Source organism: Falco biarmicus, chromosome 4 (genome assembly GCF_023638135.1).
Source record: "Falco biarmicus isolate bFalBia1 chromosome 4, bFalBia1.pri, whole genome shotgun sequence".
In the NCBI taxonomy this organism is placed as follows: Eukaryota; Metazoa; Chordata; class Aves; order Falconiformes; family Falconidae; genus Falco; species Falco biarmicus.
Window position 1 is genome coordinate 85,347,776 of NC_079291.1, and position 13,590 is coordinate 85,361,365.

Below are 13,590 nucleotides of genomic sequence, written 5' to 3' on the forward strand. Positions count from 1 at the left end.
AACTCCACCTGATTATTTTTTTTTCTTAGCCGTGGACACATGCATGATCAGCTCTGCAGTATCCTCAAGCCAGAGGAATAAATGATGCTGGACAATCAGGAACCAGTGGATGCTTCCTGAGTTATGCAGAAAGAGGAAGGTGATGCTGAGACGAATGGACAAACAAGACTTGGGCAGCTGGAAGAGCAATGTTAGCCAAGTGCAGAAAACTAATGGAGTGTGGTAGAAGCTCCGAGGAGGGACATGTTTATGGTGGCACCTCTCCAGCACAAATCTGACTACCATCCAGCTTTGCAGACTCATGTTCTGTCTTAAGGAGCAAACTTCCATCTTTGTTAACACAGCCATGTTGGACAATTATATTTAAACAGTAAATAGTTCCTCTACAGTATTACATCCTCATGTGTCATCCGTGACCCTGAGATCAAGGGAAAACCTTAATCTTGAGACCGTGAGCTGTGGAGCTAAGGAAGGCCCAGGAATGATAAAAAGAAGAAAGGAAACAGCTAGATATCAAATAAACACCAACCGGATGAAATAAATTGTGTCAGGCACATTACTCACCTAGCTTGCCAAACAATTCCACTCCCAGGGCAGCATAGATAAAAAACAGGAGCATAAAAAGTAGGCCAAGGTTCCCTACCTACACAAGGAGAAAGCAGAACAAGGGTCAGGCAAATTGAGGTCATGAATTAAATTGCTCCATAACATTTTAAACACAATTAAAAGAGAGACTGGTGGCCAGAGGCTGATCATCATCTCCCCTGGCTTCCATCACTCTGGTCCCCTTTCACAGTTCTGCTTTAATAGATTCAGAGAAGTCTCCCATGTGGGGGAAGGAGCAGATACTTCAACGTGCAAAGCAGTCTCTGTGGCTGGTGCCTCTCCCATCACCCTTCCACTCACCTGGGATGCTGCCTTCATCTCTAATTTGGCCAACCTGTAGCTGTAGCCCCAGCGGCACTTAGCACTGCACTTCAGTGCAATGGTAGTTTAAGTGACCTGCTCCTCTGGTTTGAGTTTTAAGGGCCTTTCCCTTCTGTTTGCCAGGTTTGAGACTCTGAGCACGAAGGCTGAGGGTGTCAAGATGTGACACTAACAAGACATGTCTCAAGCCACAAGAGGAATTGCCTGGTTTTCAAAGGTGTCGCTGGCCTGAAGGGCTTTCAGAAAAGGAACATATGCTCCAGTAAGATGTAAAGCTCTCCTAGCCTTGCCACTTTACAGATATTTCTCAACAACTACTTGAATTTTAGCTTCCGGTGTCTCAAAAGAAAAGCCTTATTCTATATACAAACACTCAAATGCAGGCACCTTGCAGTTCAAACACTGTGCGATGTGCTACTATTAGGTATTAACATGCGCTGCAAGGTGGCTGAAGGGGATGTAATAGAAGCGCAAGGATGCTAAAGGGAGAACAAAGGTTCTTAATAACAATGGCATTACACTTAAATGTACTGCAGTCAATCACTACATGGGGTCTAAACCTTTAAACCATCTCAAAGAGCAGATTTTTTTGTGATTCAGGCAAAGATCATGAAGGGCAGAGTAACCTGACCAGCTAACCGCCTGCATTTTACCTGCAACTAACTCTGGTGACATTTACCTTTCCTGCTACTTTTAAATGCCTCGTGTCTATCAGCTTGTAATGGAGATGGAGCAGTTGAGTTCTCCAGTTAGACATGGTGTCACAAGCATCATAAAAATGAACTAGGTGGTGATTCAGGCAGTCAGGCTGAGAGATTCATGATCCCCAAGGTATCTTCTAGCGAACTCTTCAGTCTGAGAGAGCTTTCTTCTCTAGGCAGTGCAGCCTATTTTATATATATATATATATATATATATATTTATGTATAAATATTGGGTATTTTGACCATGCAACTTAATTTCATTAGAAAGGTTATCAGTATGATACCTGTTACCATAAAAATTAACAGAGCTATCACTTATGAAGTAGGGGTTTTTTTTGTATTAAAGAAATGGGAATAGTCAAATCAGCCAGTGGAGACTGTAATTGCTGTAACGCCTAAACTGGCTACTACACGTAGAGCTTTACAATTCCACTAACATTATTACCATACTCCAGGGAGTAATATAGATAATACAGTGATGTGGATGGCTGGTCTGGATTATTTCACCTGCATGTACTGTCTTCTGGAATAGTGCTTCCCTAACTCCTGTCTGCTAGACCACTGATGGTTTGTAAGACATTAGAAGGCACTCTGCAGATTGACTGCAAATTAGAAAACACGAGAAAACAGGCATATGTGCAAATGCACACACATACACTGCTGGGGAGGCAAATGAGCAAATAAAGGGAAAGAAAAAAGTTTTCTAGGTTGAGTGTATATTAAAACCTGATGTTGTAGCACTGCAGAAGAGGGTGCTGGATTTTTTTCAAAGAAGCCTATAAACTGAATATTTTACTGCTAAATATTTTACTGCTATTTTAATGCCTAATAAATCAGCGTGCAAACTTTTGGCATTGATGAAATTCCAAAGAATTTAGACTAACATCAAAGTTATTACCAGATTATCAGTCAAAACTATTATCTATCTCTCAACATGCAAAGCATGTTATGAGCTGACATTCACTCATAAACAATTTGCCTCCTATATATGTGCATTTATAAAAGATTCTGTTTTTTTCTGATTTAAGATTGTGACTAATTACTGAACCAACATGTCTCATAACAAGTCCTTCAAAGACCTGTTTACACTCATGGGTTTGCCGTATCTGCTCAAGGCATCACAGCCATAGGCACACTCTACGAGCGCTGAGAGGCGTGTGTGCTAATGCGGTGTCTGCTGGTGTCTAAGGCTGCGTCTGCCCTTGGCTGACAGCAGACACATGGGTATTTCCAAAGCTCAGCTGGTGCACAGGATCTCTTGGGAAGCGACGGAACATCTGAATCTGATTTGGAAACACGGCTATGTGAAAGAGAGATGTGGGAGACAGCAGCAAGTGACAGATCCTGGGATGGATGATGGGACCACCTTCACTGTTAAACTCCATCCCACCCTGCACCTAGGCATCCAGAGCTGCTCTCCATGTGCACAAGAACAACCTGGTGCCCTGACCACCCCCTGCAGATGCAGCATCCACATGGATATGTGCAGGCAGTTGGTGGCTCCTGAGGTTGGAGAGGGCAGCCCACAAACACCTGATGCTCAAGAGAAGGTGGCTGAGCAAAATGGCTCACCTCTTGTTTAGGTGCTTCAGCAGAAGCTCTTGGTCTATTTGTGTAGCTTCTGGCTGTGCTAAATCAGTACAAGCCAGTGCCACATTTAATATTCTGTCAGTGCTAGCCCATGGCTCTCTGCTACATGTCCCTCAGAAAGGAAAGGAAAGGAAGGTCCTCTTCAGCCCATGGCCTTCTCCAAGGCCTGAGCATGGAGAAGGACCCAAGGAATGCTCTCAGAGACGGGCTGAGGTGGAGGCAGTGAGGTCAGCCAGCGGCTGCTGAGTAGCAGCGAAGGCAGACTATATATATGTCTGTGACCTTGAGTGAGTCATTCCTCTCCTGTAACTCAATGTACCCGTTTGTAATACCCTTGTGGATAGGTAATTAATATCTCTAAAGCACTTCGAGATCTACTGAGACCAGACAAGAAAAAGATCGTGCATGAATCATGTTGCTGGGAGGAATGGGCCAGGGCAGGAGCACGTCCAGGCTCTTTTCTCCAGCAGCCAAAGGTTGGGATGCCTGTGTGGGACTCTCCATCAGGGACAGGGATCCAGCTCTGGTCAGCAGCCTCAGCTTTGGCAGCCAGTCACCCAAGCAGGCTCTGAGAAGTGGTTCTGCTCTAGCAGCACCGAACAGGTCAGCCCATGCTCTGTTTATCCATCAGACTCCCCCTGACTTGGGCTGGTGCCTTTGGCTGGGCAGAAAAAACTACAGATAACCCCTCTCTCTGGCAGCCAGTGGCTATCCATCATTTGCTGTGGCTCCAGCATTGAGGGGAGGCTGTGGCCTATAAGGAGTGAAGCAGAGATTAAGAACATCTTGGAGATGTTCTTGGTGCCCTAAAGTACCTCAGAGAAGCTACAAGAGAAGATGGAGGTATTGGTGAGTGTGTGGTCCTTCCTGGACATTAGCTTTCTGGCATCCTGGCTGTCATATACTGCTGGCAAAAGTGTTTGTGGGCCTGGGACAGGCACACAGAGAGAGGCAGAGTCCTCCATCCCACCCAGAGGAGCAGGGAAAGCCTGTATGAGGAGCTACCACCCTTCACCACTGTGCATCCCAGCTGGACCTGTGATCTACCATTGCAAAAGCCCTGGAATAACCCTGCTCAGCAGTAAAGAAAGAGACCCTTCTCTCCAGACACCCAGAAAACCCCTTCTCCCACCTCCTCTGCATGGTCTGGGGAGACTGGCTCTGATTTACTCTTGCAGACTTCACTGCTATTAGTATTTTGCCTCCTCCCAAGTGAGTCTGCAGTAGCTAAACACCACTGCATGTCCCATCAGAGTTCAATCTCTGACTTACACCAGTAAGAAGCACCTATCTGCAGGCAGATAGAGCAACCGTGCCAGGCTGTGTTAGCTTGACATGCAAGTGTGTTGCACTGATCACATACAACAGGACACCAGTCACCTGGGCATTATCGCTCCTCTGTTGCAGCATCAGCTGTGTCATCCTGCCCAAATCCTTCTAGATCCTGCTGGCCTCTACTCTCCCTGCTCTGGGAGAGGTATTGATGAAATATGTGTCTTCTGATGCCCCACTCTTGCAATGGCTGGCTGAAGCACAGTACAGTTCCTTTTGTGTTTCTTCCTGCTCTGACATCAATTATTTCTGTATCACTGGCCCACACCTTGGCATCTCAGTTGTCCATGCAGGCAACGCATACAGCTCGCCGGGACGGCTGTCAAGAGCAATTTCTCATTAAACTAAGCCCCTGCCAATCCTTTCCAAGGACATGAGTCCTCCTCACCTTCCTTCCAGCACTCTCTAGCCAAAGCAATAATTCTGGCAGCAGGAAAACGCGGGCTAATTTATGCACTAGACCCAAAAGAAAATGGACACATTTGTCCACTTGGAAAACAGAGGCCATCCGTATGAATTCCAGGACTAGTGGAAAGGGCCAGACAGACAACTTTGGAGGCTAAAGACATCTCATTGGTGCAACCACAAGGCCACTAGCTGAACTGAATGAGCTCCCATTTCTGTGTATCCACTCAGTCCCACAGAGCCCAGTGCTAACAGCCAGCCCAACACTGGTTTCTTTACCTAGTGATTTCTGCTTTGCTACTCAAATCTCTCAGGCATCTCTGTACTTCTTTCCAGTGTGCAGCACAGCACATACCTACCTATCTTCCAAAATCTGTCTCATCTGCAGTGCTTGCTGCTAAGACATTTCTAATCTTGCTCTCTGAACTTCACAGTCACTGTGGGTTTTCAGCATCTGGCAAAAGCAGACTATTGTTTCTGTCCCACAAGTGCTGTTAGACAATGACAGAAAACCTCTTCAAAAGCTGAAGTTGAGATAAGCACAGGAATTACATCACCAAGAAGAGTTAAAACTCCTGGACAGGAGCAAACTACAGATTCTGTCCTTCAGGGCACTGATAGAACAAGGAGTTCTTAACTTTCTTCTTGGCACAGAGTCCATCTGGGGGGAGTTCCAAGCTTTGAAGTCAAGGAAGAGGTATACTGTACAGTTCTGCAATTAATTAATGTGCCATACAGAGACCAAGCGAGAAAAAAGAAGGAAAAAGAACTCAGATCTTTTGATAGGAAAGTTCCACATTTTACTGTTGTTGGCCCTGTAGAGCCAGGATGGCAACTGGACTGGATTCCACTTTGCCTCTCCATCAGGCAGAGCACTGGCAGCTTAGCACTGACTGCAGGTTTTCTTACTGGCAATCGATACTGGAAGTGCTGTGCGTACTGAGCTGGGCTGCTCCATAGGGTGGATTCACTCACACAATGAACATTTTAACCCAGCCAAAGTTACAAATCCAGCAGCGAAGTGCAGACCATGCTACAGAAAGGGTGAATTGTACTTTGGAAAGCAGAGGATGTGAAAAGGACTAAAAGGATTACCATCAAATAGGAGCCTTACAGAGCAGACATTGCTTACAAAACCGATGCAGCCACCAGATGTATAAGCAAGGGAATATTCAGCTGAAGCATGAGTGGTATAATTCACTATATAGCCTTAATGGGGCCAGAGCTCATAAAGAAGAGGAAAACACTTGAAACAGGTCTTGAAAACCTGCTTCATACCGAGAGATTAAAGGAATTCAATGCTGTTCTGTTTGCCAGACTGGAAGATTATTTTATCTCTTATTGCTCCAAAAAGGAGACGTTCTAGAAGAAAAAAAGCAAATTTACATCCGATGAAAAAACATACTGGGCTAATTCAGACTAAAAACACTGGATTCTTTTAACAGAAAGAGTAAACTTCTACTGAAAGAATGTACTTCGTTGATAGGGGATGGCTGGTTCCCTAGCACTTTGGTCCTTAAAACAAGACCAGGTGGCTTTTAAAAGACATGCTGAAGTTCAGTGCAGAGCTGCGTGGCTTATGTTATGCTAGGAACAAGCCCCTGCCACCACAGGGGAGTTTTGAGGCTGTGAATGGCAGCACTGAACTGGCTTAATTAGGACTGGCAATGTCTAAGTGATGAAGTCAGAGCTGGTCACACTAGTGCAGCTCTTTTTAGCTGCTCAGTTTAAAGCAGTGGATCTATTTCAAGTTTATACCAGTGTAGCTGATTTTAGCATTTCATACTTTAAAGTCCATGGCAGATTTTGTTTGTCCTCCACAAGGGTACACTATGAGGGTCCACCTTCAGACCTGAGGCCGGTAGTGCCTTTCTAGGTGACCGTGGCCTCACTACTAGCTCAACCTCTTGGTCAACCACCTGTGAGACTGGAAAACCTGCATTCTTGTTTGAAAAGGAGATACTGCCTCAAGACTGCACAGTAGTGGGTAAAAGAGCCAGTGCTGCACAAGCACCAATGGCCTTTGGCAGGAATGTGATGCTCGATTCACACTATCCCAAACATTTCCTGGGACTAAGAGGGCATGGAGGTGGTGGGCAGAGAAGATGCCTTTTTGAGATCTTTCCCTGACCACTTTTTCTCTTTCTTGCCTCTCCTCACTTGTTCTCCCCAACTCCATCTCTTTATTTTCAAGAGGCACCATAGAGAAGATCTCTGAACTGGTAGACACAAGGTTACCAGACAAGCACGATGCAGTAGGGGAGGAAGTCTTTCTGCACTGAAAGCAGCAGCTCAAGGTCAGTCTGAAGTTCCAGAAGAGGAGATTAACCCTGTACCATGACAACTTCAGTCTTGGATCAAAATGCTACCATTTCTCCAAGTTTGGGGACAGCTGGCTCCCTAACTGTTACTTAAGCTGTATCTACTGCTGAAGAAAACAACTAGGAAGCTGATGAAAATCACCCAAAAGAGAAAGAAAAAAAACAGTGCGCTGCAGTGACAATACCTTGTCATCACAAGCCCATAAATGGACATTCTACATACACTAGACAAAGAATTTCCCCCCAAACCTTAATGAATAAACATCAAATTAATTTTTATTGTCATTTAGCAGACACATTCAATGAGAATTTTCCAGCTGTGGTTTTAGGCTGCTACATAAATTGGAGTAGGAACTCTTCCCCTGCCTTTGAAATGAAAGCTGCAACTTTATGAGGAGTGATTGTTGTTGGAGAGGTCTTCTAAAACTTCTCTTCTCATTTTCTGAATTTCACTGGAGGACAAAATGGCATTTTTATCTGCACAAGATCTGCCTGGAATATCCCTGGGGATTCCCCTTTTAAGAAAGCCTTTGGTTTGAATGTGAACTGCAAAAAACACTCCAAAGAAACAAAAAACCTGGCCTGCAGCCACCCTATTGTTTGGGGTGGGGAGGGAAAACAAGGAGTGAAAAGAAATATGCTCTGTAATCACGGTGCTTTTGAAAGAAGAAAAAAAAAATAGACACAAATCAAGTGCTTTCTTGAAATATCAAAACAGGGATCAGGTTGGTAAATACCATGCTTTAGTCTCAGCCAAAATCCTTCACTGAAATCTGGATACGAAAGGGAAAATGTCTCAGATTAGAAATATCTTAATGGCACTGATGAAAATTAAATGGGTCTTTCCAAGAAAAAGAAATTCCCCTTGTTTTCCAGGTCATTTTGAACAGATCATGGATTTCTTTGTACTTAGCAACTAACTCATAGGGGTATATTTGGGTAATTACATGTACTAGTTCTACTGATTCTCATAAGGCCACAAAAATTCTGGAAGAGATGTCTACACGGTGTCTGTTTCTGGCCAAGCCACGGCGCTATCATCCTGTCTTTGAGATGTGATCCCACTGCAGACAGCTGGAGCGGATCAAGATGTGACTGCCCAGCATGGTGCGCTGCCATCTCCCTGTGCCTATGGGGCTGGGGATCCCCTGAATCTCCCAGTCCATCCCAGGACAGACTACACTGCCTTTTACACAGAATGGAGTGGGTCCACTCATAAAGCTCCTTCCAGCGACTCAGCTGTGGGATGTTTTGGAGGGGTTGCTAACTTGTCTGACAATGCTTGTGCCTCCTAAAAGTGCTGCTTCTGAACTGCCAGCTCAGAGAAGAAGCCTGCAGGGTTCCTCTGCCTTGTTCTTGGTGGCCTGGCACCTCATATTGATACTCACTTCTGTGTAAAGCATGGCAGTAAATGCTTCCAGTACTGTCTGGTGGGATACAGGGTCCTCGTGATAAATGAAATCGAAATATGTAGACAGCTGAGCTGACTGTAAAGACTGAAAGGTCTCAAACCACCAAACCCACAAACTAGCAGAACACAGCTTAAATAGCATAAGTTTTTAAAACCAAAGGAACCCTAAACTTCTTGGAATTCTTCAGATGTGCTTTAGATCTTTTTGAGGGAGAAGTGCAAGTCAGCAAAAAGTTTCCTTCTTTTTTTCAAATAAATGGATCTATGAAAAAGTGGTCCCAGGAACTGAACACTTGAAGGATCCTATCAAATATTGTTAAGACTGGCAGCATCTTTGTTCCTCTTGCAGCTCATGAGAATATGGTGATTTGAGACCTCACTTCAAGCTTTTAAGATTCAGGAAAGTCTCCCCTTGTTTGCCTTTTAAAGACTGCAGCTCCTCTGTCAATAGGTCTCAATAAATATGCTTGCTCCTGTCTCACAAAGAAAACTGCTAAGTTGGAAGCTGTCTTACTTCCAATGCTTTCACCAACAGCTTTCTCTGCCTATCCTTGTGTTTCCTGAACTTGCTGTGAAATCTGTGTTTTATAAGAGCTCTGCCTACAGCAGCTGGCTCTCTGTTAACTCTTTTTCTGTAATTCTGGATCTCCCATCTAGCACACACTATGTGAGGAGGATATGCCATGCAAAACTCCGCTACCGAGGCACCGGTGGCAGCAGAGAAAGCTGATGTTCTCCCCAGGTGACTTCTAGTGCCCACCAAACACGGTGGCACAGAGCCGTCCCCAGGCCCGAAAGGCATAGTCCACCAAGGGGAACAAACTGGGCATGGATGAAGTCTGGGGGCTTACCTGGGGAAGCGCTTGTACCACTGTGTCCAGGAGCGCTCGCATCCCAGTGGCCATTTTAAGCAGTTTCAGCACTACAATGAGAATCAAAGCCTGGTCAGCAGGGCTGGGAAATATTTCAAGCAAAATCCATAATGGAAATCTGATTTCAAAGCTTGTAGGGAGGGTTCACATCTCTCTTGCATCTATTCATACAGATGGCAAGCTCACTGTATCCTGGCAGGGCTCACAGAACATTTGAACATCCCAACTACTTCCCACACCAATTAACGTTAATGACATCAGTAAAACAGACCAGAAGCCACAAAAATTCCAGCATGCCCTAGCAGGAAAATGGGGGAGTGATGGGGAGACAATCAGTGAAGAGCATCATCCCAAGCTCTGATCCTGCCTTCTCCACCACTTCCCACTCTTGTCTGGTATCAGTATAAAAGGTCTGTGATCCCAGGTTTGAATTGGAGGCCAATCTAAGATGCCACTGGAAACACTCATGAAACCCCACCTAGATTCTCTCTGAATTCACATTTTGCAGCCTCAGCGCCTAACTGTTCTCAGGTCAAACTGAAACAGCAGGAGTAATAGCCAAAGGCCAAATAGCCAAACCATTTTCTGACGTGTCTGGAGTGATGGCTGGAGACCTATGGAGCAGGCCGTACCTCTTGCTATTCTCAGCACCCGCATGATGCGTATTATTGTGGGATTGATGGGCAGTGCAGCATTCATCTCAATTTCCTCCAGTGTGATTCCCACAATAGATAAGAGAACTATAGCCAAATCCAGCTGATTCCACCTGACAGACAAAGAGGAAGCACACACACACACACAAAAATCATACATGGACAGAAATGCAGGAGTAGAGAATTATTGGCTAAAAACAAGCACAAGCAAATCCCAAATGCCTCTCCTCTCTCATATCCCATGATCTTCTGTGTGGTACAAAACCAACTCACTGCAGTTGGCACAGACAGCCTCTGAGCCACAAGCTGTGACTGGGAAGTGTCCCTGCCTATTGCCCGGTCCCTATTGTCCCCCTGCTATCCGCTCAGAGCCACTTTCAGGGACAAGACACTAGGCTAGAGGGACCTTTGATGTGATGTAATACAGCTGCTCCCGTGCTATGTCACCTGTCTCTTGAATTACTCCACTCGAGTATCTCCATTAATTTATAGCCTAACACTTGTAAAGGGCCTTCCACAGCAGCACTTGAAAGAAACAAAGATGTGAAGAAATGGAGTGTCTTTCCTACCCAGTTTCCCTCAGAAGCAATATTGCTCATAGCAGCTTCCAGCCACTCAGTCAAGATAAACGAAGCAAACAAGCTGATCTTGTGAAAAAAGTGTCCAATCTTACCCTGCTCTCCAGCAAGTCACCAGACCACATCATGCTTTCATACATATTTGCTTCTGGCTAAATGTGAGGCAGAGTAAGATCCGTAGGTCTCTGCAGCTGGGACCTGAAGGCGGTGGGGCCGAACACAACTACCTCTGCCTTTGCCAAAGGTTTTACAAAGCTAGCAGTCTACCAAAGGACTGGTTTGGACTGCAGAGGAGACTTGTTGTGAGGGGCTCTGTCACCTTAGGTTGCCAAAACAACACTTTTGAGGACTGAATTGATGCCAACAGGTTGTTTCTGACCTCTAAGCTGAGCTGGTCAGACCTGGTGGAGAGGCAGATAGTGGGGGAAAGAAATTACCTAGAATTTTGTAACATTTCCTGAATTCCTTCTGCAAAGCAGTTCTTAGAATGTTTAGTTCCTACATTTGCACCTGTGGAGAGACAGCCCTTTGCTCTTCCTTGCAAAAAGCATGTAGTACGATCATAGCAATGCTACATTTACCCAGCATCTGGCTTTGAAACTGGGTCAGGACAGCTCTATTCCAAATGCACAGGAATTTAAAATACTCTCACCTGTCCTTAAAGAACCTTCGAAAACCAAATGCCACCAACTTCAGAACTGCCTCGAACACAAAAACTATGGTGAACACGTAGTTGCAGTACTTCAGGGCTTCATCCAGGGACTGAAAAGAGAGACACCAGTTAGACAAGACCAAGCTATCCTCTCCTAGACCCCCTGCGGAGGTACTGGCAGGCACAGGGGTGGCATAGGCACAGAGCTGCAGGAAGCAAAGTCATAAAAGCTTGCAGAGATCAGTTACAAAACTGCATTAAATCACACAGCAAAACTCAAACAAAGGATTAGACACTGATGCAAACAAAAATTCGTAAGCACTAACACTGGTTGTGCTAATTCTGTCAAGGGCTATCAAACCTCCAATTTCAGTGCATGAACTGTTCAGTCTGGGTCAGAAAAAAAATTTTACCCCTTCCCCATCTAATGTTTACTTCTTCTGAACTGCCTAGCCTTGGATAGAATAGAAGCCTTGATGCATCATCTCTTTATTTCAGCACGGCAAGCTTTAGGACAATGGCTTTGTTTAAAATGCTCAAAAAAAAAAATAATGTTGGAGATGGATTAAGTCTTGCCTTCTTGAAAAATGTTACATCTCTAGAGTCAGACAAAGTATGTCCATATTTGGTGCAATGTTCACGCTCTTCATAGAGCTGCTCTCGGAAGTCAGGAATCCGCAGTGTTTATACTTGAAGATGATGAGTGTTTATAATGGATTTCATTGGAACCATAGGCCAACAATAGCAAAAGAATCTTGCTGCGATCTTAAAATAGATAGTTGCAGAGTGAAACAGCTCCTTGGTTGGGTAGGGATTTGGGGAGAGGAGGGAGGGAAGCGGAATTTAGTTAAATCTAGTATAGGTCTCTTACAATAAGAAAATGACAACAATGAACATCAAAACAGACACAACTGGAAATAAAATGCTATCGAGGAGAGTGCAAAGCAGTGTCTGCTTTGTTGACAGGGGAAGCCTCAGGCCACAGGAAAGCTCTCCTCGTCACATTTGTGTGATGACTGTGCTTTGCTGACCCCAGATATGTGGGATGACCATGCACTGATTTTTTGGGAACAAGAGCTGAAAGTTTTTAGATGTTGGCATTCCTCAATTCACTACTATCCCTATTTTTGTTCCAGTGCCTAAAATAAATAGAATCATAGCATCATTTAGGTTGGAAAAGACCTTTAAGATCATTGAGTCCAACTGTTAACCCAGCACTGCCAAGTCCACCACCAAACCACGTCCCTAAGTGCCAACATCTACATGCCTTTTAAATACCTCCAGGGATGGTGACTCAACTACTTCTCTGGGCAGCCTCTTCCAATGCTTGACCACCCTTTCAGTGAAGAAATTTTTTCTGATATCCAGTCTAAAATGGCACTTAAAAGAATGTGGGACAATTTACTATTTCATCTGAAACACACTGCCTGAGCCTGGATTCTTGTATCATTTGTGATGGTTTGCATTCAGATTTACAACGCTGCATTTTACATGAACATAAACCAATTATAAGTAAGACCTAATCTGGATAAATAACATTTATGTGCAAAAGAAAGGCTGTTATGCAAAGGAATTATGGAGCAGAACAGCACACGGTCAGCTGGTGTAAAACACACACGTTACCCTGTGGCTTGGTGCCGCTCTGGCTTTGCTTCCAGGAGGCATTTGCAGGTTACCTGGCAGACCATGCAATACTAGAAAAATAAACACCAAGTCTAGAGCTCCATGAGTGATAATGTGATAGAAGATTAATATATGTGGCAAATGGACAGGCTATATGATTTATGCCAAAGATTTTCTTGGGAAGGAATGATTTTATGATACATAAAGAAGGGTTGTACCTAACAGCTGATTTATTCTAAATTCACTGAGGAAAAGGAACGTTGCTCTGCATGCATTAACTTCATGCTTATATCTCTTAGTGGAATATGCTAAAACTCTGGACTGTTTTACAGTTTGAGGGTGAGTCACATCTGGTATTAGGAGAGGAAATATTCGGACTGGTCTTCTTCTAGTAAAAGCTTAGTTCACTCTCTCTTAGCCTTATTCTCTGGGTTTTTTAAGGAACAGCAGGGAAATTGAGGTTTTGGCTGAGGCAAGGGGCTCCCGGATGGTAGAGCTGCCCTAGAGTCAGATGCTGAGGGT

At 44.5% G+C, this 13,590-nt stretch overlaps 1 protein-coding gene across 1 annotated transcript in view; it reads right to left on the reverse strand.

Annotated features, from left to right (window-relative positions):
* The window catches only part of CACNA1H (calcium voltage-gated channel subunit alpha1 H), a 254,598-nt gene that overhangs the window by 14,907 nt on the left and 226,101 nt on the right, over positions 1 to 13,590 (reverse strand). Inside the window, exons 27-30 of the mRNA XM_056337895.1 lie at positions 11,446 to 11,555; positions 10,195 to 10,328; positions 9,542 to 9,612; positions 565 to 643 (exon numbers count right to left, since the gene is read on the reverse strand). Coding sequence (XP_056193870.1) covers positions 565 to 643; positions 9,542 to 9,612; positions 10,195 to 10,328; positions 11,446 to 11,555 — 394 coding nt within the window. The remainder of the gene's footprint in view (positions 1 to 564; positions 644 to 9,541; positions 9,613 to 10,194; positions 10,329 to 11,445; positions 11,556 to 13,590) is intronic.